The sequence below is a fragment of the Crocodylus siamensis genome, chromosome 1 (genome assembly GCF_052110815.1).
Source record: "Crocodylus siamensis isolate JL-2025a chromosome 1, ASM5211081v1, whole genome shotgun sequence".
Classification (NCBI taxonomy): domain Eukaryota; kingdom Metazoa; phylum Chordata; order Crocodylia; family Crocodylidae; genus Crocodylus; species Crocodylus siamensis.
In genome coordinates this window covers 161118890-161146615 of record NC_143395.1, presented here as the reverse complement: position 1 = coordinate 161146615, position 27726 = coordinate 161118890, and the positions used below count along the sequence as shown (strand labels likewise).

At 44.8% G+C, this 27726-nt stretch overlaps 1 protein-coding gene across 1 annotated transcript in view; it reads left to right on the top strand.

Annotated features, from left to right (window-relative positions):
* LOC149873570 (ALK tyrosine kinase receptor-like) overlaps positions 1–26573 on the top strand; it is a 455901-nt gene extending 429328 nt beyond the window's left edge. The window contains exons 8-11 of the mRNA XM_090035673.1: positions 6522–6653; positions 11243–11343; positions 25996–26165; positions 26475–26573. Of these exons, the coding sequence (XP_089891799.1) occupies positions 6522–6653; positions 11243–11343; positions 25996–26165; positions 26475–26559 (488 nt within the window). The 3' untranslated portion in view covers positions 26560–26573. The remainder of the gene's footprint in view (positions 1–6521; positions 6654–11242; positions 11344–25995; positions 26166–26474) is intronic.
* The last annotated feature ends 1153 nt before the right edge of the window (positions 26574–27726 follow it).

Sequence of the window (27726 nt, the reverse complement as noted above, 5' to 3'; positions counted from 1 at the left end):
ACTTTCCCCAACCTTTTTGTTTTGTTCTTTAGCTGCAAAATTTACCTTAAAGACTACTGTTGGTTAACACCTTTGACTTACTACTGGTCAATGAAAATATAACAGTGATTTTTCTGCCTACAGCCAATTAGTCTTCGTAGAGCCATATACCCCTGAAGAAAGAAATAATTTGGTTTATAATCAAACAGTCTTGCAGGGAAAAGAAACCCCTTCAAAGAGACAGAAACAGACTTAGATTCCAACCAGTAGTGGCTTAGGGTAAGATGCACAGATTTACTAGAGCAGGAAAAGTGTGTAAAGTGATTTTCTCTGTTGCAAACTGGAAACATTGTTGATTCCATGATTTCATGCTTTCCAGCTGATGCTATTCCCCTGTGTATAAAATACAGGTGTCATTACATGAAGTTATGACCCTAGCCACTAGGCTAAGGTCATTCTCTCCCTCCCTTGTTCACTCTCATTCAATGCATATTTATGTAGTTTTTGCACAGGGGAGCAGCATCAATAGGAGAAACCAAGACATGCACCTTAGATCACCAATTATGTGAATGACTCAATCTCCACTCAGTGTGTGGGTGAGGGGAGTGTGCATATGTGCCTGTTGGGGGATGAGTGTTCATGGTGTCTAGACTCTAAATGAATTGGTGTGTTTCATTCAGAACATGAGCCAGTTCTACAGAGACTAGTTCTCTACCCAGCTGAAAATGTGTGAGGAGAACAACCGATTCATCTGTACTTTGGGGTTGGCTATGACTCAATTGAAGTTATCCATAGATAAATGATGAAATGACTTGTTACCATGCAGTACCCTCTCCCTTCCTATCTTGCTTAATCATTGTTGTGTTGCTTACCGTTTTCCCCATCTCTCAGCTGAAAGCAGGAGATACAGCAGAGAATTCTAATCACCAGGGATCCTGGTTTTCACTGATTAAAAAAATCTCCCAATTTTCAGATTAAAAAAGTAATCCAAAATCCACATTTTTCTATGATTAAAAATTAAACCCTACTCTCTCTCGTCTTTCTCTCTATATATATTTGAAGAAAATGACACATTATATATATATATAGAGAGAGAGAGAGAGAGAGTAGGGTTTCATTTTAATCATGGAAAACTGTGCATGGGGGTTAATCCAAAAATTGGGGATTTTTTTTTTATCAGATAAAACCAGGATCCATGCTAACCACCATAAGTTCTGATCTCAAAGGTTCCAGCTGACACTGCAAAAAACCCTTTATTTAGTATGCTGACATTGGTGGTCCCTTATTTGTACTTTATTTCTGATAGACCTTGGCAGACCTTGCTTTGGCAGAATAAGGGTGGCAATGAAAAACATAAACTTGGAGAGCTGCAGAGTGTTAAGGATTAGCACACTTAGATGATACTCTGCTCCATGATCTGAAACTTCCTACTATATCCAGTAAAAAGCCATAGATCTTAAGGCGAGAAGAGATCTTTACGATCATTGAGTTTGACCCTTTGCAATAACACTGGCCATAGAAATTTACCCAATAATTCCTTCAACAAGCCCATAACATCTGACTGATCTGCAACAGATCTTTTCCAAAGATAACCAGTTTTGATTCAAAGTCTTTGAGTAACTGAAAATACACTCTACCCCTCTGCAAGTTGTTCCGGTATTTAAGTTTCCCCAGCGTTTCAAGGACAGGATATGTGAACTAAAAATGGAAACTCATAAATCTTTACCTAGCTTTCAAACTGAACCTAAACCATTCTGAAGGTCTGACAGTGTCTGGTGAAGGATCGAGTCATCACCATCTCTACCTCCTTCCTTTGTGGAAATGGCCCAGTGTGGTTTCTGCTCCCTCAAAGTATTTCTGGAAACTATCTATGATGTGTCTTCTGAATTTTGTCTGTGTCCCTCATTCCCAGTGGGCAGTTCTCTGGTCCCTCAGGGTTTGAACATTTTGTTATTGATCTGTCAGTAATAATGCTGCCAATTACATCAGGTTTCACCAACCCTAGTAACTCCTGCCTTCTCGACTCAGGTAGAAATCTCCCTGTGGTCAAGGGAAACTTGCCTAGATAGGAAATTTAGAAGGGAGAACCATGAGTCTGGATATTGCTTCTTCAGTTCAGAAAGGTTTTCTTCCTTTGTGCAGTACATAAAGCCCTAGTAGCCTGCATAATGCTAATGAGATCCTGCTGCATATAAATTCAAAGAATCATGGCAATGTGCTTTGACAGAGTATCTCTAGCTTAAAAGCTTTTCTTGGAGTTGCAATAAATGCATGTCATAGCTTTTCTGTGTATATGAAGAATTAAAGAACAGCAGTGAGGAATACAGTGCATCCAGAATACAGGACAACCAGAAATTCATAAAGGTGCATCTGTGGAGGCAGAAGGAAATGTACTGTGAAAGAAATAGCTCTTTATACATCTCTGTTTCTATATGTACAGTGAGCTTAGCTGTGTTTTTTTTCTGACCTCCAGGTAGAGTTTGTTGTTTAGATGTTCCTCCCCTACTGCTGTAAATTGCTTACACCATCCTGGCTATCACAGGACAGTAAAATGAATTCAGTTGCACACAAAGTTGTGCTATTTCTGTGGGTATTCAGGGTACATTTGTTTTTGTCATTTTCTTAAAATTTCAGCCTAAGGCTGAGCAATGAAACAGAGCTAAATTCTATAGAGGGGTGGGACACAAGAGAGCTTTTCTTGGCTTAGCAGCCCAAAACTGAAAGGCAGACTGAATGAATCTGGAGACGATAAAAGGCAAAACGTTAAAGCAGCCTTTAATTAATTGCTGGGGTTTTGTTCGATTTACCCTGTTGGCCCCACATTAAACCCACAGACACATGGCTATGTGAAATTTGTTGTGCTCCTTAATTAGGTTCCTTGAAGGTCAGATGTTCCCATTACAGATGCTATCATCACAATTGTTGCTAACTGGCCATCTTTCAACAGAAAGATCAGCGGGCTTTAGAAACTGAGGCTCTAGAGGTTAGAGTGGAGATGAATGTTGGGTGGGCAAAAAAATAACCTATGATCATTGGTTAATCAGTTGCCAAAAAAGATTCACAGTGTTATGCCTGATTTCCCTCTTATATAGCAGCTGCCTCTTTGGTATTTATGAAGACAGATTTTTTTCCCCACCCCTGAAATTCTCTGCTTTGTAAAATGCTTCTGAAACTGAAGAAGGGCAGTAGTTAGTTGTGTTAGTCTGAAGTTAGGCAGAAGGTGGGGCAGGGTAGCAGCTTAAATACAAACTATTTCAGAGGGGAATGATTTTTCACAGGCAACAGCCTACTTCATGAAATGCAATGAATGGACTGGTAGAAAGAAAAAATTATATATAGGAGGGATGGGGGAGGGGGTGGGAAAACACTGCTAAGAGGGAATTGATTGTTGATTGGGTCCATTGAGATGAACAAGTTAGTTAACAGCCAATTCAGGTAATAGAAGCCATAGGACTGAGACATCCACTGATGTCCATCCACTGATCTGTGGATGATTTCGTGCTCTACAATTTCATATTCAAGTGGGGTTTTAATTTTTTTTTCATTTAAGGACAAATACTCCAAATCCATGACAGAACATTCAGGGAGGTCCAAGTGTTCTGCCACAGGCTTTTGTATGTTTCCGGAATTGGCATCCATTCATGTTGGATTGGCATTCATTCATTTTTTTACATATCGTTCCATCTGGCCTATGTAGATAGCAGAGGAGCACTGTAAGATGCTTACAGCATATAGGATGTTGGTGGAACAGAAGGTAAATGAACCCCAGGTGTTATAATTTGTGGTGCTTGGTACATACAGCACTGACATGGTCCATGTTGGTGAAGGGAGAACATCTGGAATCTGGATCTGTAGAAAGGCTGGGTGACTTGGTGAGACTTATCAGAGAGATGTTGTTTGGAGTTGGGGTGCTGCCTCCACAGGACAGGCTTGTAGAACCAGACCAGGCCATTCTGGATTAAGTCCACAGACCAGGCCCCAAACCAGCCCTGTGCATTGTACTTTGCATGCAGGGCCAGGACTGGTGTACGCCGCATGTAGCGCACAAGGCCAGTCTGGGTCTTATATTGCATGCAGCACCTATACTAAACTAGTCCTGTGTGCTGGATCTGGCACACAGGGCTGGTCTGTGGGCCTGATCTGATCCATGGGGCTAGTTGATTTTGACACTCCTAAGCTCCATGATGCATCTGTTTAATGTACTTATATCATCTTCAGGACTATAGTATGAGAGTGTTTCAAACTGTTTTTATTGTATTGATCCTCCAGCAGTCCTGAGGGAAAGCCAGGGGGCTGTTGGTTTGGAGTGAGGGGCAATGGCATGGGCAGGGCACCAGCATATCAGGGCTGCTCAGTGCCACAAAGTGTGTATGGGGGGAGGGCGGGGGGAGACACGGGACAGCCACAGCTGGATCTGTGCCCTAGTGAGTGAAGGGGGCTGGGGCAGCTCTGATTTTCCATGATAAAAAACCCAAAATCAAATGCCAACATTTATAGGTATTTAGAATTTATTTTATTATATTGATTGAGGCACCGGAAGACTTTCAAATTGCTTTAAAATTGTAACTATATCAATAAAACATTGTGCTCAACTGATACCTATATATATATAGTGGTGTTTCATTTTAATCATGGAAAAAACATGGATTTTGGGGGGTTTGATCAGAGAATTTGCAATTTTTAATCGGAGAAAACCAGGATGTTACTAGTGACAGTAACCAATAAATAGCATTGTTCTTCCTGGACAATTATGTTAAGTTCCCATCTTAAGATAACCTCCAGGGTAGATCCATGAAACAGGTAAAGTATGAAAACTATAAGTGCAGACAGAAGTGACAATTTTCACCTGGTCTGGGTCCTGGAAGTACTCTACAGCCATGACCAAACACAAGTTCACAGCTGCAGAGCGCTTTAAAAGTGATCACCTTTATTGCATTAGGGTACAGATGAAGATGCTCCAAAATGGAGTAACCCTCAGTAACTTCTGTTTGCATATACTGGGAGCAGGGCTGGGCTGATGCAGCTTATTCCAGCTGCTGGCACTGTCTTCAGAATGAGAGTGGGAAAGGGACCAGAGGAAGTTTGCCCCCTGCCCCCCACGTGGATGCCCTCCCACTCCAGTGTGGCTGGGGAAACCCCAGAATATACCTCCCTTTCCTGTCTGCCTCCCATCCTGAGAGAGCACAGGAGCTTGGAGTGGGGCAGGGCTAGGGAACAGATGCTGCAGAGATGGAGCCTCTTTTGATGGTTTGGCTCCAAATTAGAGCTGATCACCCATCCTCCCTGACCAAACAGCTAACATCAGTCGGGTCGGGAGGATTGGTCTAACTCGTGGCACTTTCTGTAAAGTGCCATGTGTAAGGCCGGGGAGCTGCACTTCTGTCTGTGGCTTATAAGTAGGTGAAAGATTGCTGGAATAAGTAGATTTTTAAGAAAGGTACTTGGATAGTGCAGGATGGAGACTTCTCCAGTCTGGGACAGCCTGAGTGCATGTGCTTTATCACAAGAACTGGAAGGAGCTGAAGGGAGCAGTACGAAGAGAGAAAGTTAGAAAATGGATAGGAATGAGAACAGAGAAAGCATTACACAGTTTTGTAAAGGGAGGGGACTCAGCTAAAATGTGGTTCCTATTTTGATTCATATGCTCAAAGGAAACCAATGAACAGTTAAGTCTCAGTGCCTGGGGCACAGGGGCCTATATAAAATCTCAAGCTAGTATCAGAATGAGTGAGCTTCCAAACTGCAAGTATGATTAAAGGTCAAATGTTCTCTTTGCATCCACCTGTCTCTTGGAGTGTCTTAAAAGGCAAGGAGGTGCCATTATCCCCTTCTGCAAATGCAGGAACAGAGGCCCCAAAAATACCACAGTTTGCATGAAGTCACAGGGTAGTACATGGCAGAAGTAAGAGCAGAACCTGAGTTCCAGCAGCCAGTGTGATTCACCAGACTGCACAGGCCTCAATAAAAGGAGAGGGACAGCATGTTAAAATGTCTTTCACTGATGGTAATTTTTGCTTCCTAGATTGGGCTGCGGGGCCTGAAGTTTGGAAAACTTGGCCAAGGGTAGATCCTGGAAGATGTAGAGACCAACCACATAGGAGACCCTATAACAAGGGTGGGCCAGATGCAGCCCACCAGGCCATTCTATTCAGTCTGCAGGGCTCCTAAAAAATTTAGAAAATTAAGATTTATCTGCCGCTGGCTGCCTGTCATGCAGTCATCGATGGCTTGCCAAAACTCAATAAGTGGCCCTCTGCCCGAAATAATTGCCTGCCCCTGCCCTATAAAGTCTAGTGTGCAGATTTGTCCTCTTGTTAAGAAGACAGTCTCACTTTAAAGTATGTTAACCTTTTTTTCTTTCCTCCTCTTGTCTTCTTATGCACAACATGATGGATGCTTAATGCCAAGAGGCCCAGGGGCTATGGGAAGCATCAGCATGCCCCAGAATCACTCGGGGTAAACGTTCTCTTCTTGCTTTCTTCCTGTGCTCAGGAATCCGCTAATCATCTCCTTTGTGGTTTTTATGGACTCTCTCTCCACAGAAAAACTTCCTTCCAGTTTTTACTGTTCATTTGAAGAAGGCGACTGTGGCTGGACACAGGGCTCTTCTGCTTCTCACATTCCTCCATGGCAGATTGGGAACCCGGAGTACAGCCGCTTTCCTTCACTAGAAGGTATGGGACAGAGCAGTCTCAATATGGGCAGGTGCGGGGGGGGGGGGTACCTTTTCAGTGTTCAGCCAAGAAGTCACAGGTGCCTTGTTTTCACACTTTACTTCATAGTCAGCCATCAGTACAGCTAAGCCCTCCTTTCCTCTAAGATGGATCCTTCACCCTTCTGAATTGCCTCTTGTCTTTGTGCAGATCCTGACTATGCTCCCTTTTGCCCCTGGCTATTCCTTGCTTTCCTTCCCACCACTCAGTTCCCTTTTAGCCCCATCATTTCATATTCCATTCCTTCATGCACACTCTGTCCTGACCCTCTGCCCCTCCCAATCACTGATGGCCCCACCAACTTTTCTCTTACAAACCCCTGGTTTTTAATAAGTTTATATCTCAGGCACTGAACTACCATGGGACTGAAATATGGCAGACTACCTGCTTCCAAGAATATTTTCCCTAATACAGTAACATAAATCAGATGAGACATTTATTGCTTAAGTGCAGAGCAGCTAAAGGAATACAGCAATAATAGAGCACTGCATCTGCCATAAACACTGTATCCCAAGAATGTTTACAAAGTTAAATGATACATAGTGAGGCAGTAAGGGTTAGATGCTCCACAGGTGTAAATTGGTGGAGATTCATGGACTGCAGTGGAGCTAAACTGATTTATGCCAGCAGATGATCTGACCAACAATATTGCAGAACAAAGAGAAATTGAGCCAAAGGGAAGGAAGGAAGGGAAGATCATGAAAGGGCACAGTGGGTAATTGACAGGAAAATGTACCACTTCATGATTTATCTAGGGGTCATAAAATGAAACTAGGCCTGTGCAAAGCGGCTAGTATTCACTGCGGATTTGGATTTGGCCGATTCAGGGGACAGTGATTTGATTCAGTGATTCAAATCACTATCGTGATTCGATTAAGCCAGATCTGATTCAGAGATTTGGCTGCTGAATCTCTGAATCAACCAGGCCAGACCCATGCCCTGCCCACTCTCCCAGCCTGGCAATGGCTGCCCCACCTCCCAGCGCTTGGAAAAAGAAAAGGCCAGACCCACTACTGGGTGGGGGGCAATCCCCGCTGCCCCCCACTGCCCCCCATTGCCCCATGCTGCATGGGGGGCTCTGCATGATCCCCCTGACCCCTCCCCCGCCCGCTGTCCCAGCCCCCGCACTGGTGCTCCGCCAGCTCTGGCCCTTTAAGAAAAAAACCCAAAAACCCCAGACTCACCATTCCTGCCAGCGGGGGCTGATCCCTACTGTCCCACACCAGATGGGGGGTTCCACACAAGCCCCCAAAGCCCCAAGGCCACTGCAGGAGCGGTGACTCCCAGGGGTTTTCTTGTTTGCTTTTTTTCTTAAAGGGCCAGAGCTGGCCCAGGCAGGGCATCCATGGTGGGGCTGGGGAAGCAGGGGGGAGTTGGGGGGCTCATGGCAGAGCCCCCCATGCAGCATGGAGTAGTGGGGAGCAGCGGGGATCACTCCCCACCCCCCAGCCCGGCAGCACGCGGTGAGCAGTGGGGCTTTTTTTAAAATACCAAGCTGGCGTGGGTAAGGCAGCCATGGGGGGGCTTGGGGAGCAGGGAGGGCCAGCCTCCCTCTTCCCCAGTCCCCCTCTTCCCCACCCCTAGTACTTACCAGCTCAGAGTCAGCTGCAGCTCTCTGCTGCAGCCATTGGGGACTGCCCAAATCATCAAAGCTCTCCAAATCTTTTCTGAAGATTCAGAGAGCTTTGAATCAATCCGGACCTTTGAATTGGCCCCCTGATTCGATTTGGATTCAGAGATTTGGCCACTGAATCGGGCCTAATCTCCTCTGAATCAAATCACCACCTGAACCTTAGCACAGCCCTAGTAGTAAGTTTAAAACTAAAAAAGGATGTTCTTTTTCACACATGGTGTGTAATAGAAGTGTGGAATTAATTGCCACCAGATGTTATGGAAGATAGCAGTTCAGCCAGATTTAAAAAAGGATTGAACAACAACCCAACAACTCAAAAGGAACTGAACAAAGTCTAGAAGGAAAGGTGCATCGCTAGCTGCTGAGCATGGGAGTTAGGGATACAGCCTCTGAACTTGAACTTCCTAGACCTTAAATCCTGGAGGCTGCAAGTAGGGGAAGAACAGTGAAAAAAAAAGCCCTGGTCATACCCAGTCCACTCTTCCATTCAGCATCCACTCTTTACCACTGTTCAAGCTAGGGACAGACATTCAAAAAGCCTTAGCCTGAATTGATTCCATTTTTGCAGGCTAGTCTAACCTGCAGAGCTTGAACTGATGTGCAATTGGATAGACATTCACTTTTGAATCAAGAAGCACAGGCTTATGCCTGCAGTGGCTCAGGCTAGAAGCCAGGGGGTGCTAGAGCAGCCCTCCCTTTCCTTCCACAATGCTGAGCTGCGGGGGACGTGGCCAGGCCCTGGCAGAGTGCTCTGATTAGGAAGGGGTTTAAACCACCACCCCAGCCTGCACAGTCCCCAGCTGGGGTGTGCCTGAGGGGGAGGGAGAAATAGCCCTAGCCCAGCTTTTCCTTGCTCACTGCTCAAGGGGCAGGATGTGCTACTGGACCCCAAGCCACAGCTAGCACTCTGAGGCAAAGGGGGGGTGGAGAAGGAGGACTGGTTGTGTGGAGTGCATGCATCTGTTAATGATACTGAACTTTTCAATCTCCCTCTCCCTCCTGCTTCATACTGTCCACAGCAAACTGACAGGCAAGGGAGCCAGCAGAGAGTTGATAACACAAAGTTTATCAGCCCATCAAGAAAAAAGTTTCGCTCATTAGATCAAGCTCTTCTTAAACATCTTTTTCCAAGGAAGGAACGGAAGCCAGCTTACCTGTTGATTAGCTCCCAAAGTCTTAAACAGACACTGTTCTGTCTGCCTTTGTCCCAGTGAAATTGGAAACACACAGATACCTCTCAGCATTAACTAGCATGGGGGTGGCTGTGACCAGTTGCTGGCTAGGGTCTGTGCCCTGGGGTCCATGCTGTGGGAGGGGGAGGAATCCCTGCTTGAGCAGTGGGGGAGGGAGGATGCAGGGAAAAGCCAGGCAGACACTGCTCTGCCTGCAGTCCCCCACCCCCCGTTCTCAGTAAGCTGGAGCAGTGATAGTGCTCTGGCTAGGGAGGAGAGGGTTGGGGCCAGCCCTGTTCTCTGTAGCAAATGGCCCAGCCCAGCCCAGCCCAGGGCTGAAAAGCATGCTGGGATGCTGGGAGGCTCTATTTAACTTGAACCAGGAAGGGGTCTGGGACAGAAGTTGCCTAAACCAGTTTGACCCAAATCGGTTAAGTCTGATACTACATTCAACCAGGTTTATCTTAAACCAGTTTCAGCTATTTTGAAAGTGGTTTATATGCACTGAACTTCTGTTCTATTACAGGTTTAAATCAGTTTCTGATCACTTAAACCAGTTTATGTGTAACTTCTGTCCCTAGCCTGTGACAGAGGATACTGTACAAGATGGACCTAGGGTCTGACTCAGTAAATGGCATTTCTTATGTTCTTATCTATCCCAGTGATTCTCATCCAGGGTGTTTGTGGTTCCCAGGGGTACCTTGAGATCCCCTCAAGAGTGCCACAGGGTGCCACTCAGTGTTAGCACAAGTAGGTGTTAGCCCTGTTAAGTGTACACACAATTCACAAGATAAACCCAGAAATTTCAAATAGAGATTCATAGCATTAAACATATAATTCTGCCCTATTGTGGACTTCATGAAATATTTGCAACAGAAGAATTGCCCGTTATTTTTGTAGTAAAAAAAAAAAGGAAAAATGGAGAACTGGCATTTTCTGAGGATTGCCTTGAATCTAAAATGGTTGCAAACCACTGATCTATCATGTAGTGGTGAATTTAATTCAAGTTCAGGCTGGACAATTGCAGCAGAATTGGAGTTCAATCTACCACATTCCAACACAGTTCAGTAGCATCTTGCTTTCACAGCTATTCAGCCTCATGACAGGGGCAGCAAAGCCAACCTAGGGGGAGATTGCAGCAGAGTGGGCCCACTGCTCAGCCCCACAATCCCAGCCCTCCCCATATCTGTGCAGGAATGACTCTCCCTTCCCATTTTTCTCTTCTTCCTCAATCCTGGAGGTAGTAGGCATCATAAAGAGCCCCTCCTCTCCCTGCCCCCGCTTCCCCGCCCTCCCCCGCAGCCCTTGTTATGAGTGGCCTTTCAGCCTAGATGAACACAGAGGCCTCCAACTTTATTGTTATTAACCTGCCATTCTGCCAGCAGAAAGAGTCATGTAAATTGTTTTGTTTAAATAAGCATTTCCTTATGGATCCAGCCAAGAAAATGAATCTTTGTGTCACAAATAAAGAGAAAAGTACTGTGTGTGAAGAAGGTAATCAGATTGCTTACATACATTTTCTGAGTAGGTCCCTAAGGAATGTGAAGCTGCATTAACTGCATCCAAAGTCAATTGAAAAATGCCTTTTGCTGTATGCTGTTCTCCTGTAATAATGGCCCAGTAACACAGACTGAGTCAGAATGAGTAAGGTTACTAGAGGAAAGTTCCAGGGAGGCTTTTACAGACCCTACACCTAGAGGTGGTTCATGACAGTATGTTCTTTTCTCTGTTTGCCTTTTCTGTAGGCTGTGCACTCTTGCTGAACACCAGCGAGGCACCTGCAGCAGAAACAACCGTCGTGACCAGTGCTGTGTTTCCTGCTCCAATTAGAAACTCCCCCTGTGAGGCAAGTCCTGAATTCTCCTCTTTCTCCTGTAACACTTTCTGAACTCACAAGTGACCCAGCTCAGTTTTCAAACAAAGGCACTGACATGCTTGGTGGCTCAGACTGGCATGTGAGAATAGGTGCCCATTTCAGGGACCCATGTACAGGCACAAGATCCAGGTGTCCTGTTACAGTGCACAGCCGCAACAGAATCTGTGCATGTAAAATGAAGACTGTCTGGTTTATACTGTAAGTGTAAGCTAGTAAGATGAGTTTTGTATTAATGATCATCATAACTGGGCATCTATGTTAATGCATTGGTCAGCCAGAACTCTGTAAATATAGTGACAAAGGGCCATACCACGGCTTTGGCAGCCAAAGTAGCAAAGGGAGAGAGGAAAGAGAGAGAATTGTGTTATACCAGTAGTAGCAACCAACAGCATTCCCTCTACAGGCAATAGCAAAGATACACATGCCTTAGAAGTATACATATTTACTAAACTAGTAGATGACATAAAGTATTGGCTTGTGATAACAGGCACTCTAGAGGGTAGGATTAGAAATTCAAAGTGACTTTGCTAAACTGGAATAAATGGGCTGAACTTAATTGAATGAAATTCTGTGAGGACAAATGCAAAGTTATGTTCATAGGATAGAATAGTCAAATGCACAGATATAAATTAGGGAATAACTGGTTAGGCTTCTCTTCCATAGAAAAGGACCTGAGGGTTATAATGGACCACAAGCTGAATATGAATCAACAGTGCACTCTTGTTGTAGGGCCAAGAGTATACTGGACTGTAGTAACAGAGGATGTCTATACACGTGGTCCAGGATGGGGCGAAGGGGGCACTTTAATTAGATCAGTTCTTGGAGCCACTCTAATTAAAGCGCCTGAAGCATCATGTGTACTCAGTATCCTACACTTCAGAATGGTGGTGGGGGTGCTTGAAGTAAAGCTTGTTTGATGAATTTTAGTTCAAGTGCCCCCACTGCCATTTTGAAGCACAGGGATGCTGAATGCATGTGACACAGACAATGTTAATTAACATGCTCGAGCAAATGAGTCTGCTCCACATGTCGGGACGGACATCTGGCATATGTATAGGTGCCCATAAGTGTCACTTGCAAGTCAAGGAAAGTGATTATTCTGCTGTTCAGCCCTGGTGAGGCCTCATGTGGAGTGCTGTGTCCAGTTTTGGACCCCCAATTCAAGAAAGATGTGGATAAATTAGAAGGAGTCCAGCAGAGGACAAAAGGAATGATTAGCAGTCTAGGAAACATGATTTACAAGGGAACTTAGGAGATTATTCAGTATTGAGAAGAGAAGCCAAGAGATTTCTGGGTGGCATGAGCAGAAGCATCATATCTAAGTCACAGGAAGTGATTCTTCCACTCTATTGAACACTGGTGGGGTTTCACTTGGGGCATTGTGTCCAATCTTATGGATTTAATTGGTGTTGATGAATAAATCATTTGTGGTCTAGCACCAGCAGTTCACAAAATAACATTCATTTTTTAATGTGTGTCCAAGGGCCTGGAACATTTCATAGATTTCATAGACATTAGGGCTGGAGGGACCTCGCAAGATAATCAGGTCCAGCCCCTGCCCAAGGGGCAGGAGTCTGCTATGGTCAAATGATCCCAGCAACATAAGCATCCAAGTGTGTCTTAAAGGTGTCCAGAGTAGGTGCTTGCACCGCTTCTCAGGGGAGTCTATTCCAGACTCTGGGGACTCGGACGGTAAAGATGTTTTTTCTTATGTCCAGCCTAAAATGGTCTTCCTGGAGTTTGTGACGGTTAAACCTTGTCTTCTCTTGGGGTGACCTGGTGAACAGATTTCTCCCGGTTCCTGGTGCACCCCCCTAATATACTTATAGGCCACCACCAAGTCTCCCTGAGCCTTTCCTTTTCCAGGCTAAAGAGTCCTATGTCTCTCAGTGTTTCCTCATAACACTGTTCTTTTGCCCTCTGATTGTGCATGTGGCTCTCCTCTGGACTCTCTCAAGCTTCTCCACATCCTTCCTAAAGTGCAGAGCCCAGAACTGGATGCAGTTCTCCATCTGCAGCCTCACCAGGGCCAAGTACAGTGAGAAGATGACTTCCTGGGTGTTGCTTGAGATGCACTTATAGATGCAAACCAGGGTTTTGTTTGCTTTGCTGGCTGTGGTATCGCACTGGTGGCTCATGTTCACCTTGTGGTCAGTCAAAACTGCCAAGTCCCTTTCGGTTGTGGTGCTAGCAAGTGTAGCACTAACAAGCCTGTAAGTATAATGTGGATTTTTTTTCCCTGAGGTGGAGCACCTTGTATTTCTCAGTGTTGAATGACATCAGGTTTTGATCCACCCACCTTGCAAGCCTATCCAGGTCGGCCTGAATGGCCAGCCTATCTTCCAGCATGACCGCATTTCCCCATAGTTTGGTGTCATCAGCGAATTTAGCCAGTCCACTTCTGATACCTGCATCCAGATCATTTATAAATACGTTAAAAAGTACTGGTCCAAGTGTGGAGCCCTGGGAGATGCCACTGGTCACCATGCACCACATGGACATGGTTTCATCAGCTATCACTCTCTGGGTCCAACCATGGAGCCAATTCCCAAGCCATCGGACAGTGAGATTGTCAAGGCCACAATTCTCCAGTTTAATCAGGAAGACTTCATGGGAGACCAAGTCAAAGGCTTTTTTGAAGTCCAAGTAGATGATGTCAACCTCTTCTCCTTTTCCAGGCAATGCATCACCTGGTCATAGAAGGAAATGAGGTTGGTCAGGCAAGACCTACCCACAACAAAGCTGTGTTGGTTATCCTTCAGGATGTTGCAGTCCATTAGCCTGTTGATAATGATTTCTTTGTTGATTTTTTCCAATGTCTTTCCAGCGATTGAGGTCAAACTGATTGGCCTCTAGTTCTCTGGATCTTCCTTACTCCCTTTCTTGAAGATGGGTACCACACTGGCCCTCTTCCAATCATCAGGAACCTCACCTGAGCACCACAAGTTCTCAAATATCCTCACCAATGGCCATGCTGTGTTGTTTGCCAGTTCTTTTAGCTCTCTTGAGTGTGTTCCATCCAGGCCAGCTGATTTATGGGTGTCCAGCCTCTCAAGGTGTCCCCTCACAAGATCTTCACCAGTGATGGGTGTGAGTTCACCCATGTTCATGAACCCATGCGCCCAGCCCCTTTGCTGCCTTTCCTACATACTGGGATGAACTTTCCTTGTGCTTCAAAGATAATGTTCTTAAGGAGTGACCACTCATCATGGACTCCCCTCACTGTTATATCCTGGTTTCTAGGGCCTTGGCAACCAGCTTCTGGAGCTTATGAAAGTCAGCTTTCCTAAAATCAAGGATTTCTGCATTGCTGACTGATTTGCCAACTTTGCGATGAGTAGAGAAAGTGATCACCTCATGATCACTGTCTCCCAGCTTCTCTTTGACTCTCAGGTCACTCACCAGATCATCCCCTTTGGCCAGTACCAGATCCAGGAGCGCCTTACCTTTTGTTGGCCTGTAGAGTTCTTGAGACAAGTAGAGTTCATCAGTACAGGTGAGAAAGCTACATGACCAATCAGATTTGGTACAGTTTGGCATACTGTTCTTGGTTTGCTTGGGGTGTTTTTTTTAATTATTCTAAATTTTCATCAAATGCTAATGATTTGGGGCAGCTCATTTCTCAGAACTTCAGACCTAGAAATCACAAGTGCAATTGCCACAGCTGCATCAGGGACTAGACAACATCAGCTCCTGTCAACATTTTCCTGGGCACAGATTGGGAACTTATGAAAAATCAGCTGCCTGTAAAATATGGCAAACTGGGCACCCAAAATCACACCTCATTTTTTAATATGCAGATCATTCTTTTCTTGTTGTGCACTGTGCATTGCAAAATGAAAACTATCCCTAATCAAGTGATCGCAGGGAAAGAAAAATCATGGAACATGCTGAGAGGCCCCAGAAGAAGGCATAACATAAAAGGGAAGGGATGGTTCTTTTAAGGTTTGATCTACTTCCTCGCTGCTGAGCATCTCATTTCATGCAGGAAAATATGTGCTATTTTGTTCTCTTGCTGCATTCACACACTCCTCCTTTAGGAAACTCCTTCTAACTTGCTTTCCCTTCTACAACAAAGACACACAGGACCTGAATATTTTAAGACCTCATTGTGCCATGGACCAGAAAGGGTGTGTGTTCTCCATAATCTGCCTACCACAGGAAGCTGGCTGAAACAGCTCCCAATATGCGTTTTTTTCCTTATGCATGCGACAGTGCAAATAATTAAACTTGCCATCAGGGGGAAGCTGCCATCTATTTCATCTGCTCACATGCCATCCCACCTCCGTCACTCCCCTTGGCACTTAAAAGGCATCCAGACACATCCAGCATTGCAGCTGTTGGTAATAAAGAGTGAAGGAGTTTGGCAAGGGTTTTTGTCTCTTGCCTTTTTATATAGTATAAAAGCCTCTGTTCTCGATAGGGCCCTCGTGGCTTCAAATTCCATCTTACTGGAACAATCTGTCTGTGATCGGAATAATTTAATTCTACTTCTCAGCTCAACATACAGAGTGAATGAGGCTTTTCTCCCATTTATTCTTCCAGTAGGTGCAAACAAACTTCTTCATAATGGGGTTATGAGTTGGAAAGTGGTTGTGAAAATAACATCATGCTGCTCTGTATTTAATTCCCTCTCAATCACTTCTCAATTGAACTGGCTTAAGTTCAAGCGTTAAAAGATTGCCTTTCTACCTGTCAGTCCTGACAGCTCCACCTGGCATGTCACAGCAGGACTGGACCTGAATTTCACTGTCACATTTATTCATAATGCAAGAGGCAAGATTGGTCCCAGCAAATGCCCACTTTCGGACCAGCTGATCCCACATATGTCTGCAGCTTCCTCACTGCTCTCCCACTGCTTTGTTGGCCATGCAGGATGGATAGCGCTGCAAGCTCATTTCAGTAAGATAAGTAGACATGACCCTGCAAATACGAAGGGTGATCAGAAAGTTCTAAGACTTAACCTTTATTTTAAAGAATAGTGCACAAACAACATTTGTATGAGCTGTCCCCTTCAAAGTAATCTCCCCCAGATGATATGCACTTGTCCCAACGTGCCTACCGCTTCCGGAAGCAATGCCAGAAGTTTTCAACTGTGAGTTTTTTGAGTTCCGCTTTCATGTTCTTATGGCTGGTTGGAATGTCATCAAATCTCCTTCCTTTCAGCTTCATTTTGATTTTTGGGAACAGAAAAATAATCACACGGGCAAGGTCAGGTGAATACGGAGGGTGTGGTATCACAGGAATGTTTTTTTTTCAGCCAGAAATTCTTGAATGGAGACAGCAATGTGTGAACATTTGCGAGCTTGAAAAATGTAACATGGAGATATGCCCCCTGCATTGCTGACTTCCGTACAAGTGTTTGAACTTAAAAAATGTTGTCCAAGTCCTTTGTGATTCAGAGGGATACTTTTTTTAAATACCTGAACATGGTGAGCACATTCTTTGGCCTAGTCTGCAATGCCTCCTTGCTGAGCCTGGGACTACCACCGAGAAACAAGACCTACCCATTCACTCCCACTCCAGATGTACCCAAGTCTGGTGGTTGGGCCATGTATGTAGATTCAAGGGGTCCTGCACAGGCATCCCAGATACAGGCAGCCTGAGAGCAGCTCTGGGGTTCATACTCAGGACATCTTTGAACTGCCAACACTGCCTCACTGCTGGGCTTGGACAGGTCAAAGGTTGTTTCTCAGCAGCAATTGCCAGGCAAAGCAAGGAGATAACTAGACATGGACTTTATTTTCATGCTTCTAAAACACAAAGCAAATTTGGCTTGTAGAAATGTCTCTGCCATACGCCAGCTAATCTTGGACTGAATGTGTTCCCATGTGCAGTTTCAATTTCTGCTTCTGTAAGACTGTTCCATGAAACTTCATGTACCAGAGTTGTTTCTCAGTCCCCTCGGTATGCTGCTTCCAGTTATCTGAGTCAGTACATTCATATCTGAAGACAACTTCTGTGTTTCCAGGCCTTCAAAAAAATCCCAATGGCAACAGAGTTACCATAATAGTGAAACACAAACCCGCATATTACAAAAATCAGCAGCTAATCTGGACAGGATAGCAAGTGTTCAATGCCTTTGCTAAACATCATAGACATTGAAAAAGCCTCCACCAGCCTTTCAAAAAGCCATGCTGATACTTCAAAAGCCATCTCTTGCATACAGTGAGACAGGGTCAGAGGAGAGCTATCATCTAAAACTCATTCTGTTGGAGAGAGAGACATAGGCTGACTTCTTTCTGTTTTTAGGGCCACTTTTGGGTCTAGCTGTCTTTGTTATACACCTTTCCTTCCTCCTGTTTCTCAGCTGTCTGTGCTGGTGACTCTCAGCCTTGCCTATTTTGAAGGTCTCCTTAGTCTCTAATGAGCTTGTTGAGTATCTGATGACATCCTTCAGAGGTCATCTGGTGTTTGCAATGTGGCACAGTCATTAGTCCTACCCAATTTTGGCCTTAATGTACTGTATCTTAGCTGTGAACCTGCTCTCCTTTTAATTCCCCTGAACTATTTTCGAATGTGTTATTTACCAGATTGGTGAGGCTGCCTATAAGCAGCTTATCAGCCTTGACTGCAAGGTCCAAAACCCACAAAATAAGGCAGCTAGAGCCAATGTTGACCTGCAATGGTTAATTAATTTCTTAATGGTGTTCTTGGCTTCTGAATATTCTTCTGCCAATCCAGCACACACAGGGGACCATTTGAAGGATAACGTAGGAATAAGCCACCAAGAGCCCAGATTCAGGCCTTTCAAAATGTGCCACCACTCTATTTTCAGAGCTCTTCACGCACGTGGCACCATCTGCCACCAGTGATGCCATACTTGTAAAATGAATGCCAGCCTCATTCAGAAGACTTGACTAGGGTATCCAGCTCATTATCTGCTCCAGTTCACATCAGCAGGTGTGCGAGAACCTGGAATGCCCTGCTGTGAAGCTTAGAAACCATAGAAATCACAGCCAAAAATGCCCATTTAGTCACTGTGCCAGTCGATTCACTCAGAGCCAGTTCATAACAGTCTACATATTGCACTTCGCCAATCAGCTTATCTACCACATCCGATGCCAGCTACTCCTTTCCTTCAAACAGCTGACATGTGTGCAAAGACATCCATTCCAATTCACTGACTGCTTCAGCTTTTACTCTGGCACTGTACATTTGTTACTGTCAAAGACTCAATTTTTATCACTTCAGAAGCTCCAGATACCATTGCTTATTACCTGGCAGGTCTCCATGACATGCCAAGGATCTAAGGGCTGCTCTTCCAATGAAGTAAGCCAGTCAAGACTTTGCACATCAGATGCTGAAGGGATGTAATCAGATTAGCATGAGGAAATGGCTTCATTAGTCCGTGCTCGAAATCATACAAGGTGCTTTGCAGTGGAGTTGAACTTAGCATCATAAAGATTCTTCACATGTTGACTTACATGTAGTGGTAACAGCATCTGGTTTCCCCATTACAGGTTAAGCATCTTGATTTACTGTAAAGGTTTGTCAATTGTGTTTCAAATTCTATGTACAAAATGTTAACGCAGAAGATCCAGTCATGCTGGGCCAAGAGGGAAGTGGTTTGTATACCACTCTGAAAACCAATCAGTACCCTATAAAGGAAAGCAATCATTATCATTAAGTACTTTTAAAAATCTGACAACTAACCTGATGATGTATCAGGTGCTTTGCAGCCTCTCTGTCAGGGATCACCCACCTGACATCAAGATTCAGCAGACCAAAGGAAACAATTTCACTGGATGGTCAGGCAACAGGGCTCCTACAACTTGACACCAACAATGCCTCTTCTCCTGAGCCTCCCTGAAGCAGACAGTGAGACCCTGACCAACAATGTACCCACCAAATCACGAAATGCTCCTGCTTGCTTTGCTGTAGAGATGTCAAAACCTGGCTGGACAGTTGGCAGGCTGACAGAGGCATAACAAGCAGGTTCTGCACCCTGAGTGGCAGCAGTGGCAGATGGACCAGGAGTGGTGATGGCAGCCATTCTTGAAGCCTGGTCCCCCATGCTTAGTTATGCTACTGCAAGCCAGCACCCTTGCCTAGTATGTAAAAGCATGGTCAACTTGCCTCTGCATTCTCCCACCACCACCCCTCCACTCCTCTCCTCTTCTCCACTTTTCTGTTTCATCCACTTATCACACGTTATAAGAATCCTTGACCACAAGCTCTTTCAAGCAGAGACTCTGTCCTTATCTGTATAAGTGATTAACATGAGGAGTCCTGATCCTTGACAGGGGCCCCTGGACATTACCATAATGCAAACAATAACTCTCAATGGTAATTTGTGGAGTCCTATAACAGGCACTGTCTTGACAGCAGTCCACCTGCAATTGTCACATCATTTAGTGACTTCACACCCTTGCGAATCATCTCAGACTTAGGGCTAGTCTACCAAAGAGGAGAAACTGCTTATGTGACTAGCCCTGCTTCCTGCAGATGATGGCACCAGCAAGCTGATACATGCAAGGCCAGTGATGGCATACTCCTCTTATTGCTACAGAATCCATGGTACTACGCCAAGGATCCCATGGAACCAGGCTGCAGAAATGGGCCCAGAGTTCTACTTGTAAGGATCTACAAAGTTAGTACCCTGTGATGTGGTGTAACGCCACTTATTGTGCCCCCAAAGAGTCAGATGTATGTTTTATTTAAAAATCACAGTAAGATCCAGATTCTCCTTTAACTCACACTGGTGTAAGTCAGGAGCAACTCTGGAAAAATAAGTGGTCTTATCCTGGTTTCAGATTAAGAGCTAGAAGACTCAGTCCTACATTTTTAGTACGTATGCTTTGAAACAGAAAGCTTTCCCATTTTAGTCTACTGCACTGCTATCTCCCTAGCTCTGAAGATAAGCATATCTAGCCTGAATAGCATATCTAAAAAGGATGCGATCTGCTCTATTTATCTAAAAAGGTGTCGACTCTGAACTGTAATGCTGACAATTTGAATACTGGCAGTGTTCATAATTCCATTCCAGTCTTTCTGGGATTATGAGCAGAGGGTGAATTATAGCATTACCTCTTCCACCCTCCCCATCCCCATGACTGACACTGCCTACGAATAATGATTCGGACCAAAAGGGTGTCAAACAGTCACAAACTATGCATCTAGCCTGAGAGTAGAGAGCCTTGTCATAAAGTGAGAAGAAAAATAAAATATAGTTGAATAACTTTTGCCCTTAAGCATCGAAGCAAATGTAGTATATCATCAAATCAGACAGCAAACTAATGGTATTACCCTGTAATATATAAGAGTAATAACTAAGCTCCCTAATTATTTGCTGGATTGGAGGCACTGAAAAATAAAGAGGACTTTTTTTAGTGTGTGTTGAATCAGGACCCTGTGATCTGAATACTCTTGTGTGTCCAAAAATCCATCATTAATGTAGCCTCAATAAACTCATTTCTTCAGTGCCCTCACATTTGCCCATTAGTGAAAGGGCTGCATAAATTCAGTCCCTGCATGTAATATTTTCCTCTAGTCCTGCTTTTTATAAGCACAGTGGTTTCCCCCCTCTACCTCCACCCCCATTTCCAAACAAATTAGAAGGCAATGTTCATATCTCAGAGATTTTGAGACCAGCCTAAATTGCAAAGGTTTATATTTCATTCCTGACAATGAGAAAGAATGAGCTCTAAAATGAGAAAGCACTGGGAAGTAATTTTATACATAGGGATAAAGGACCACAGAGGGACTTTGTTACATTTGAACTAACCCAAAGACTGAGCTTTATACAGCATTTTAATTAATAAAAATCCCAATATTGCTGGGTCATAACAGGAAAGTCTATAAAAACCTGGAGAGAGGGAGGGGAAAATTAATTTTTTAAAGAAATATCTGGGAGTAAAGGATGTGATTGTTTGAGATACCCTTGTGTTGCAGCCATTCTCCACTTGTCTCTGCTGCTGCCTGAATATAAAAGAGTTCATTACTGAAAAGCTGTCAGTTTTAACTTGTATCAATTAAGCTGTGTTTAAAGGGAGAGTGATCCTTGGTATTATAGATCATACAAGTATTGAACTTCTTTTATAACCATGGACAAGTGCATAAAAACAGGACTTAAATGAAAACTACATGTTTTGAACTCCATGTATGAATATATATGTACACACATATATACATGCATACATACACTTAATGGCATGTATTAGGTATTGGAGACCACGGAAGTCAATGGTATTTTTTGAGGCTTCTGGTGAACCGCCAAGTTCTTGGCTCAGAAGCAAAGGCCAAACCATGGGACAAGCTCACACTGGGAGATACAAAAATGAATCAGATCAATGTGATTTTGAGTTAGCATCACAGAGTTATAAAGAAGTAGGACTGGAATGGAACTCAGAACAGAAGAATCAATTCCCTTAACCTGCAAGTGACACTCCTATTACCACTACTCGGTGTGCAACTGACTTTTTTCACAGCCAGAGCCACTGTAGATTCGTATTCAGTTAGTGGTCCACTATAACCCCCAGATTCTCACTATGTAGCCAGTTGTTCCCCAGTATGTATTAGTGCATTTTATTGTCCCATCCCAGGTACAGGACCTTGCAGTTGTCCTTATTAAATTCCATTTGATTAATTTTGGACCATTTTCCAGTTTATGAAGATCATTCTGAATCCTAATCCTGTTCTCTAATGTGTCTGGAGCTCTACCCTCCTTGGTGTCATCTGCAGAATTGCTGCATACTCAGTCCCGCCTTCTAAGTGATCAAGCCCTAATTTATTTCCTGATCATAAAACACCTACATACTCATCAGACTACAAAGGCTTGTCTACACTAGAAAATGTTTGGTGATATAGTTCTTCCAACAGCCCCTCCTATTATAGAAGAAAATGATCTTAGGAAAAATGTGTTCAGCTAATGCACCAACTAAATAATTGATATATATGTATGCATAATAAACAATGTATGTGTATACGCATACATACATACATGACCTGATACATTTTTGTATCTCCCAGTTTGAGTTTGCCCCGTGGTTTGGCCTGGGCTTATGAGTGTGTGAGCATATCTACACATGCACTTTAATGCACATTAGCCTATTTTAATGCACATTAAGTGTCACAAAAAAGTTTGCTTTTGTTAATGTGCATTAAAATAGGCTGATGTGCCTTTTTCTAGTACCTCACAATGGAGGTACTAAATTTAATGTGCATTAGGAAAAGCACATTAATGAACGTGCATACCAGGGGTGTGCAAAATACAGCCCATGGGCTGGATGTGGCCCATGGAGGGGCTTTGTCCAACACACAGCAGGTCCCTTGGTCCCACTTGGCCCAGGCACCACCTGGCCATGGCAAGTCCTGCTGCCTGCTGGGCACACAATGGGGCTGGGACAGCTCCACAGCTGGACTGCCTTTCTAGGCAGGCCAGGCAGTGGCAGCTCCTTCTGGCTGCCCCACCACCAGCCCCTGCCCCACAGTACCAGCAACCCAGTGCTCCCCGTGCCTGTTCCAGACTTACCTTTCTGGGATGAGCAGCAGCAGTGGTGGCAGTCAGGCAGAAACTGTTGCTTGGTGCAGGGGAAAAACAGCCCCTCCCCTTCACCTGCCTTCCCCTGCCCCCAGTCGCTTCCTGCTGCAGCCACCTGGAGTCCACACCATACTGGGCTGCCCTGCATCTCCACTGCCATCAGCACAATCTCTGGCCTGCACAGGGCAGCGATGACAGTGCAGAGCAGGTGCTGGGTAGCCCAAGCAGTGGTGACAGCACAGACACAGGGCAATCTAGTGCAGCGTAGGCTGCAGGTGGCTGCAGTAGGAAGTACCTAGCAGTAGAGAGGGGAAAGAGACAGCTTTTGTCCCATGCCAAGCAAGTTTATGCCCAGCCACCACTGCTGCCACAGCTGCTGAGCTTAGGCAGGTGAGTCCAGAGCAAACACAAGGCCCACCAGGTCAGGGCTATGTGCATGGATCCCTGCTGGTACCATGAAGCTGGGGCTAGCTGCGGCAGCAGTCAGAAGGAGCCGCTGCCACATGGGCTGCCTAGAAAGGCAGTCCAGCATCAGAACCCCACTGTGTGCCTAGGGATGGCAGGACGCAGAACAGCTGGGTAGCGCAAAGCAGGTGCGGGGCGGGCCGTGGCTGTGCACTGTTGGCGGTGGTGGGGAGATGCCTCAGGGCACATGGGCTTCAGGCTGTAGTGGGGCAGGGGCAGGTGCTGACTAGCTCAGGGGGGTGTGCAGGCAGCTCCCATGCACACCCCACCATAAATTCAAACCCTGCTTTATACCCCCACACACACTCACCTGTGCACCTCTGCTCTGTGCACACACCCCACCACACACACACACACACACACACACACACCCAGCCACCCTCCCCTCCACACATCCCACAGCCCACCACAAACCCCATACCCATCCACACACCCACGCATCCCCACAAACCCCCCCATACCTGCCCACCCACCCACATCCATGCATACGCACACACCCCCACATGCAGACACATCCACACACATCCCCCATATTCCCTCACAAACCCCATGCCCAAGGTTCAAATTACAGTGGAGTTTGGGGGGGCTGAGCCGCAGATGGCTCATCTGGGGGTATATGGGGTGGTGTTTCCCACTGCTGCATGCAACCTGTGGGAGGCATGGGGGGGGCATGTTCCCCCCCAATTTGTGTGCAGGATGAGGGTGGGCTGCAGGCTCGGGGGCCAGAGGCTGCATCAGCCTCTCCCCAGCAGGGCGCTAGGTCAGGGCTGTATTCAGGGCAGGCAGGGACAGGGTGGGTGGTGGCAACACTGGGAAGAGTGACTACAGGGGGGGTGCTAGAGCCACCCCAAAATTCACTATTTTCCCCATCCCACCCCCGCCCACCCTAAGCCCAGGCCCAGCTCAGCCCGCCTACCAAGAAGAGGCCAGCACAGCCCCAAAGCCTGCAGCAAGCAGCCCACCCTCACTCCACATACATATACAGGGAGAACATGCCCCTCATGCCTCTCCTGGGGTATGCAAAGTGGTGGGAGCCATCCCCACACCCCTCTGACAAGCCACCCATGGCTCCATCCCACACCCCACCCCAGCTGGGCAGCGCCTAGCCCAGCCCCTGCCCTAACCCCATTTTCTTCCTCACTGTAGGGACCTTGATCTGTCCCCATCATGCCCCTTCCCTCCCCCATGCCTGTTCCCCTCCCCACATACTTAACAGCCAGACGCTGGTCTCCAAGCTGCCAGGCTGCATTCCTGGTTGCATGCATGCTGCGGCTGTGTGCATGCATACAGCATTTATCAGTGACATTATCAGCCACATCGGCCAAAAAAAGCCAATTGCCAGTAATGTCAATTTTCCTTGTATTGGTATTGATACAGTATTGATTGATATATCGATGCACCTCTAATAAATATAACATTGTAGATGATAAGGTACAATACCTATATATGTATTTTTGTCATTTTATATATAATATTGATTAGCACATACTTAGTACTGCTGTATGTATTGTATATAAAATGTGTATGTATTCTGGTTTCCCAAGTGACATAAGTTTTGCCGGAAAAAGTAGGGTATTTAGAAATATCACAAAAGGAATCCCTTGACTTGCAAGCAGCACTCCTTTTACTACTACCCGGTATGCAGTTGACTTTTTACACAAGAAGACACTGACTTTCACTAACTCTTCTGTACCAAGAAAATGTTTTATAGGAGATCTAACTTAAAAACCCTGGGTGCCTACACACGTGCAGCGAGGCTGCTCTGACGCACTGTAATTACTGCGCTCCAGCAGACTCCAGTCTCATGTATTAGTGTCCCCCATGCTGAAAAATGGCCAATACCCATGTATACTCTAGTATGCAATAGATGAGCATGAAATACCTGATTCTCAATGGAACAACAAACTTTGCACCACTTTTCTGAAGCAAAGGGGCCTTAAAGTAGACATAGTTTTTCACCCTTTTTAAGGACGCTTCAAACTGCCAGTTGCAGAGTAGAAGTGTAGAGAAGGCTTATGCTTGGTCTACACTTAAATAGTTTTATTCGCATAACTATTTCAGTGTAATTTTTTGCTGACATCATTCTGCCAGTAAGCCTGAGCAGAAACTCAGTTATACAGTATAAGGAGCTTGATTACTGATATGGCTTATTTCCCTTAGCTCATGTGGTATATTTGCATTCACTTTAGGGTTGGTTTTGCTGTTTTAATTATGCCAGTATATTTCAAATGGCATAACTTATATGTTTGGACAAGTTATTCATATAAATGAAAATTGGACATGCTAACTGTACATGAAATATCTGTAGGTTAACTGCTGCATCACACCAAAAACCTGTGTTTATATTTGAGTATAATAGTATTGCCCCAAATATTGAGAGACTACTCCTACCCTGAGAACTAAAGAGAGTTTTAGGTGATGTCCTTTATTGAACCAGTTGTCTACTCGGAGAGATATTAGACAAGCTTTGGGAAACAAAGTGTTGCTTCTTGCATATTTTCTGGACTATCACAGCTGCAATAACACTCCAGACTGCCTTAAGAGGATGGGAGGGTTCAGAAGAAACACTGAGAATTTGTTAAGGTAAAAGAAGGAATCAAAAGAAAAGAATTGGGCATTTCCTTTATATGTGGATAATTCACCCACTAGTTAATTTCTTGCTCTCTTCTTTGTAGCTCCGAATGTCATGGCTCATCCATGGCTCCTTTCTTGGAAACATTTCCCTGGTTCTTGTTGAGAACAAAACAGGGAAAGAACAGAGTAGGACGTTCTGGCACTTTACAAACAACGAAGGCTTCGGAATCTGGCAGTGGATGGTCTTAGCTCTCCCAGATGTTTCAGACAGGTAAGAAGAACTTCTTATCTTGTTCCTTACTATTTGCTGCCTTCCCAATGAGCAATCACTTCATTACTGACTGCTTAGTATCCAGCATTGCCCTGAGCATTCTTGAAGAGGGAGTATTCAGCTCTGAGGAGAAAGAGATACTTTGACTCCTGATGGACTGTTGTGTTGTAGGTAGGAAATATCCAAAATGGAGATATTAGAGCAGCACAGAAAGAGTCAGGACTTTTGGGCTCCATTCCTGGCTCTGACGCTGATCACTGGGTGGTTAGGAGCACATTATTTAAACATTCTATGTCTTGGTTTCCTCAGCTGGATAGAAGAATGCTTCCTGTTCATGACTGTGTATGAAGCAAGTGTATACTCTCAGATGAAAGATACTATACATTTTGTATAAGGAATGAAAACTTTGAATTAAAAGCTACGTAATTGACTTTTGTTCTGGCTTGTCAAGTCTTCAAAGTTCTGAGCATGTTTGGATCTAGAGATGTGATTTAGCCCAACATGAATGGAATGACCATAAAATTAGGTCATGGATGTGCCTGAAAGTTGTAAAAACCTTACCCCAAACTCCAGTCAGCCCATACTCAAAGGTTATAGCATTCATGGCAGCAGTGTCAACTTTGGCTTAATTTTCAGTTAGTGGTTCTCTAGCCAAGTGATTTTTATAACATTAAAGGTCCAACAGCGACATCATCTAAGCTGCAGAGTACTCTTGAATAATAGGTGACTGCTGGTCACCTTCAAGGAGTAGCTCTGTGTTTTGTTGCTTACTTTTATTTCCTATGCACTGCTATTCATGCTGCTTATAGTGGAAACATAGGCAAAGTAGTAACCTTCCACTGCCCCAGACTTTAAGAAACAAGATCATCAGCCGTCCATGTAGTCAGGATTGATGCCTTTGGTCTCTCTGAGGCACTGCACCCTAGAAATAATGGATTACATAAAAAGGACAGGTTACCTTGTGAGAAGTTACAACAAAAGACATACTTCCCTGGTTATTATCTTACTGGCTCTTAGGAAAGTATGTGGATTGCAAATAGAGAGGGCTATGACCCATGCTTCAAGATTGGATGCATCGTTATTTTGCTGGCGCCAGCGTTAGCCTTTTGTTCAAGCACCAGCGAAGCTTTAGTAGAAATGCCTCATTATTTCATTTCCTCTTAGCTGTGTTTTCCTTTGAAAAGGATTGTGTTTTGCCATTATTATTTGTGTGACTTAGGGAAATGTTTCATGCTTGATGTAATCTGTACCTGTATCCTTGTGTTACATCTTTGTATATGTGTGTGTGTCCTTTAAATTTTCCCTTGTAGCAAAATGAGAAAGGGCACTTTGAGACTAGGGACTAGGTCCAGCAATTGTCATTATGAAACCAAACTCGGGGGTTCCAGCAGAGAGCTGAGCGTTTACTGTGAAGTGCTGAACACATTGTAATCCCACCTTTGTGGGACAGGGGAAGACTGTCATGCCCATTGAGAAGAGAAGAGAACCCCTGGAGGGTTGAGATTAGGTTTAGAAGACCAAAGAAGAGGCTTCAAAGTTTTGGTGGATCTTAGGCATTTGC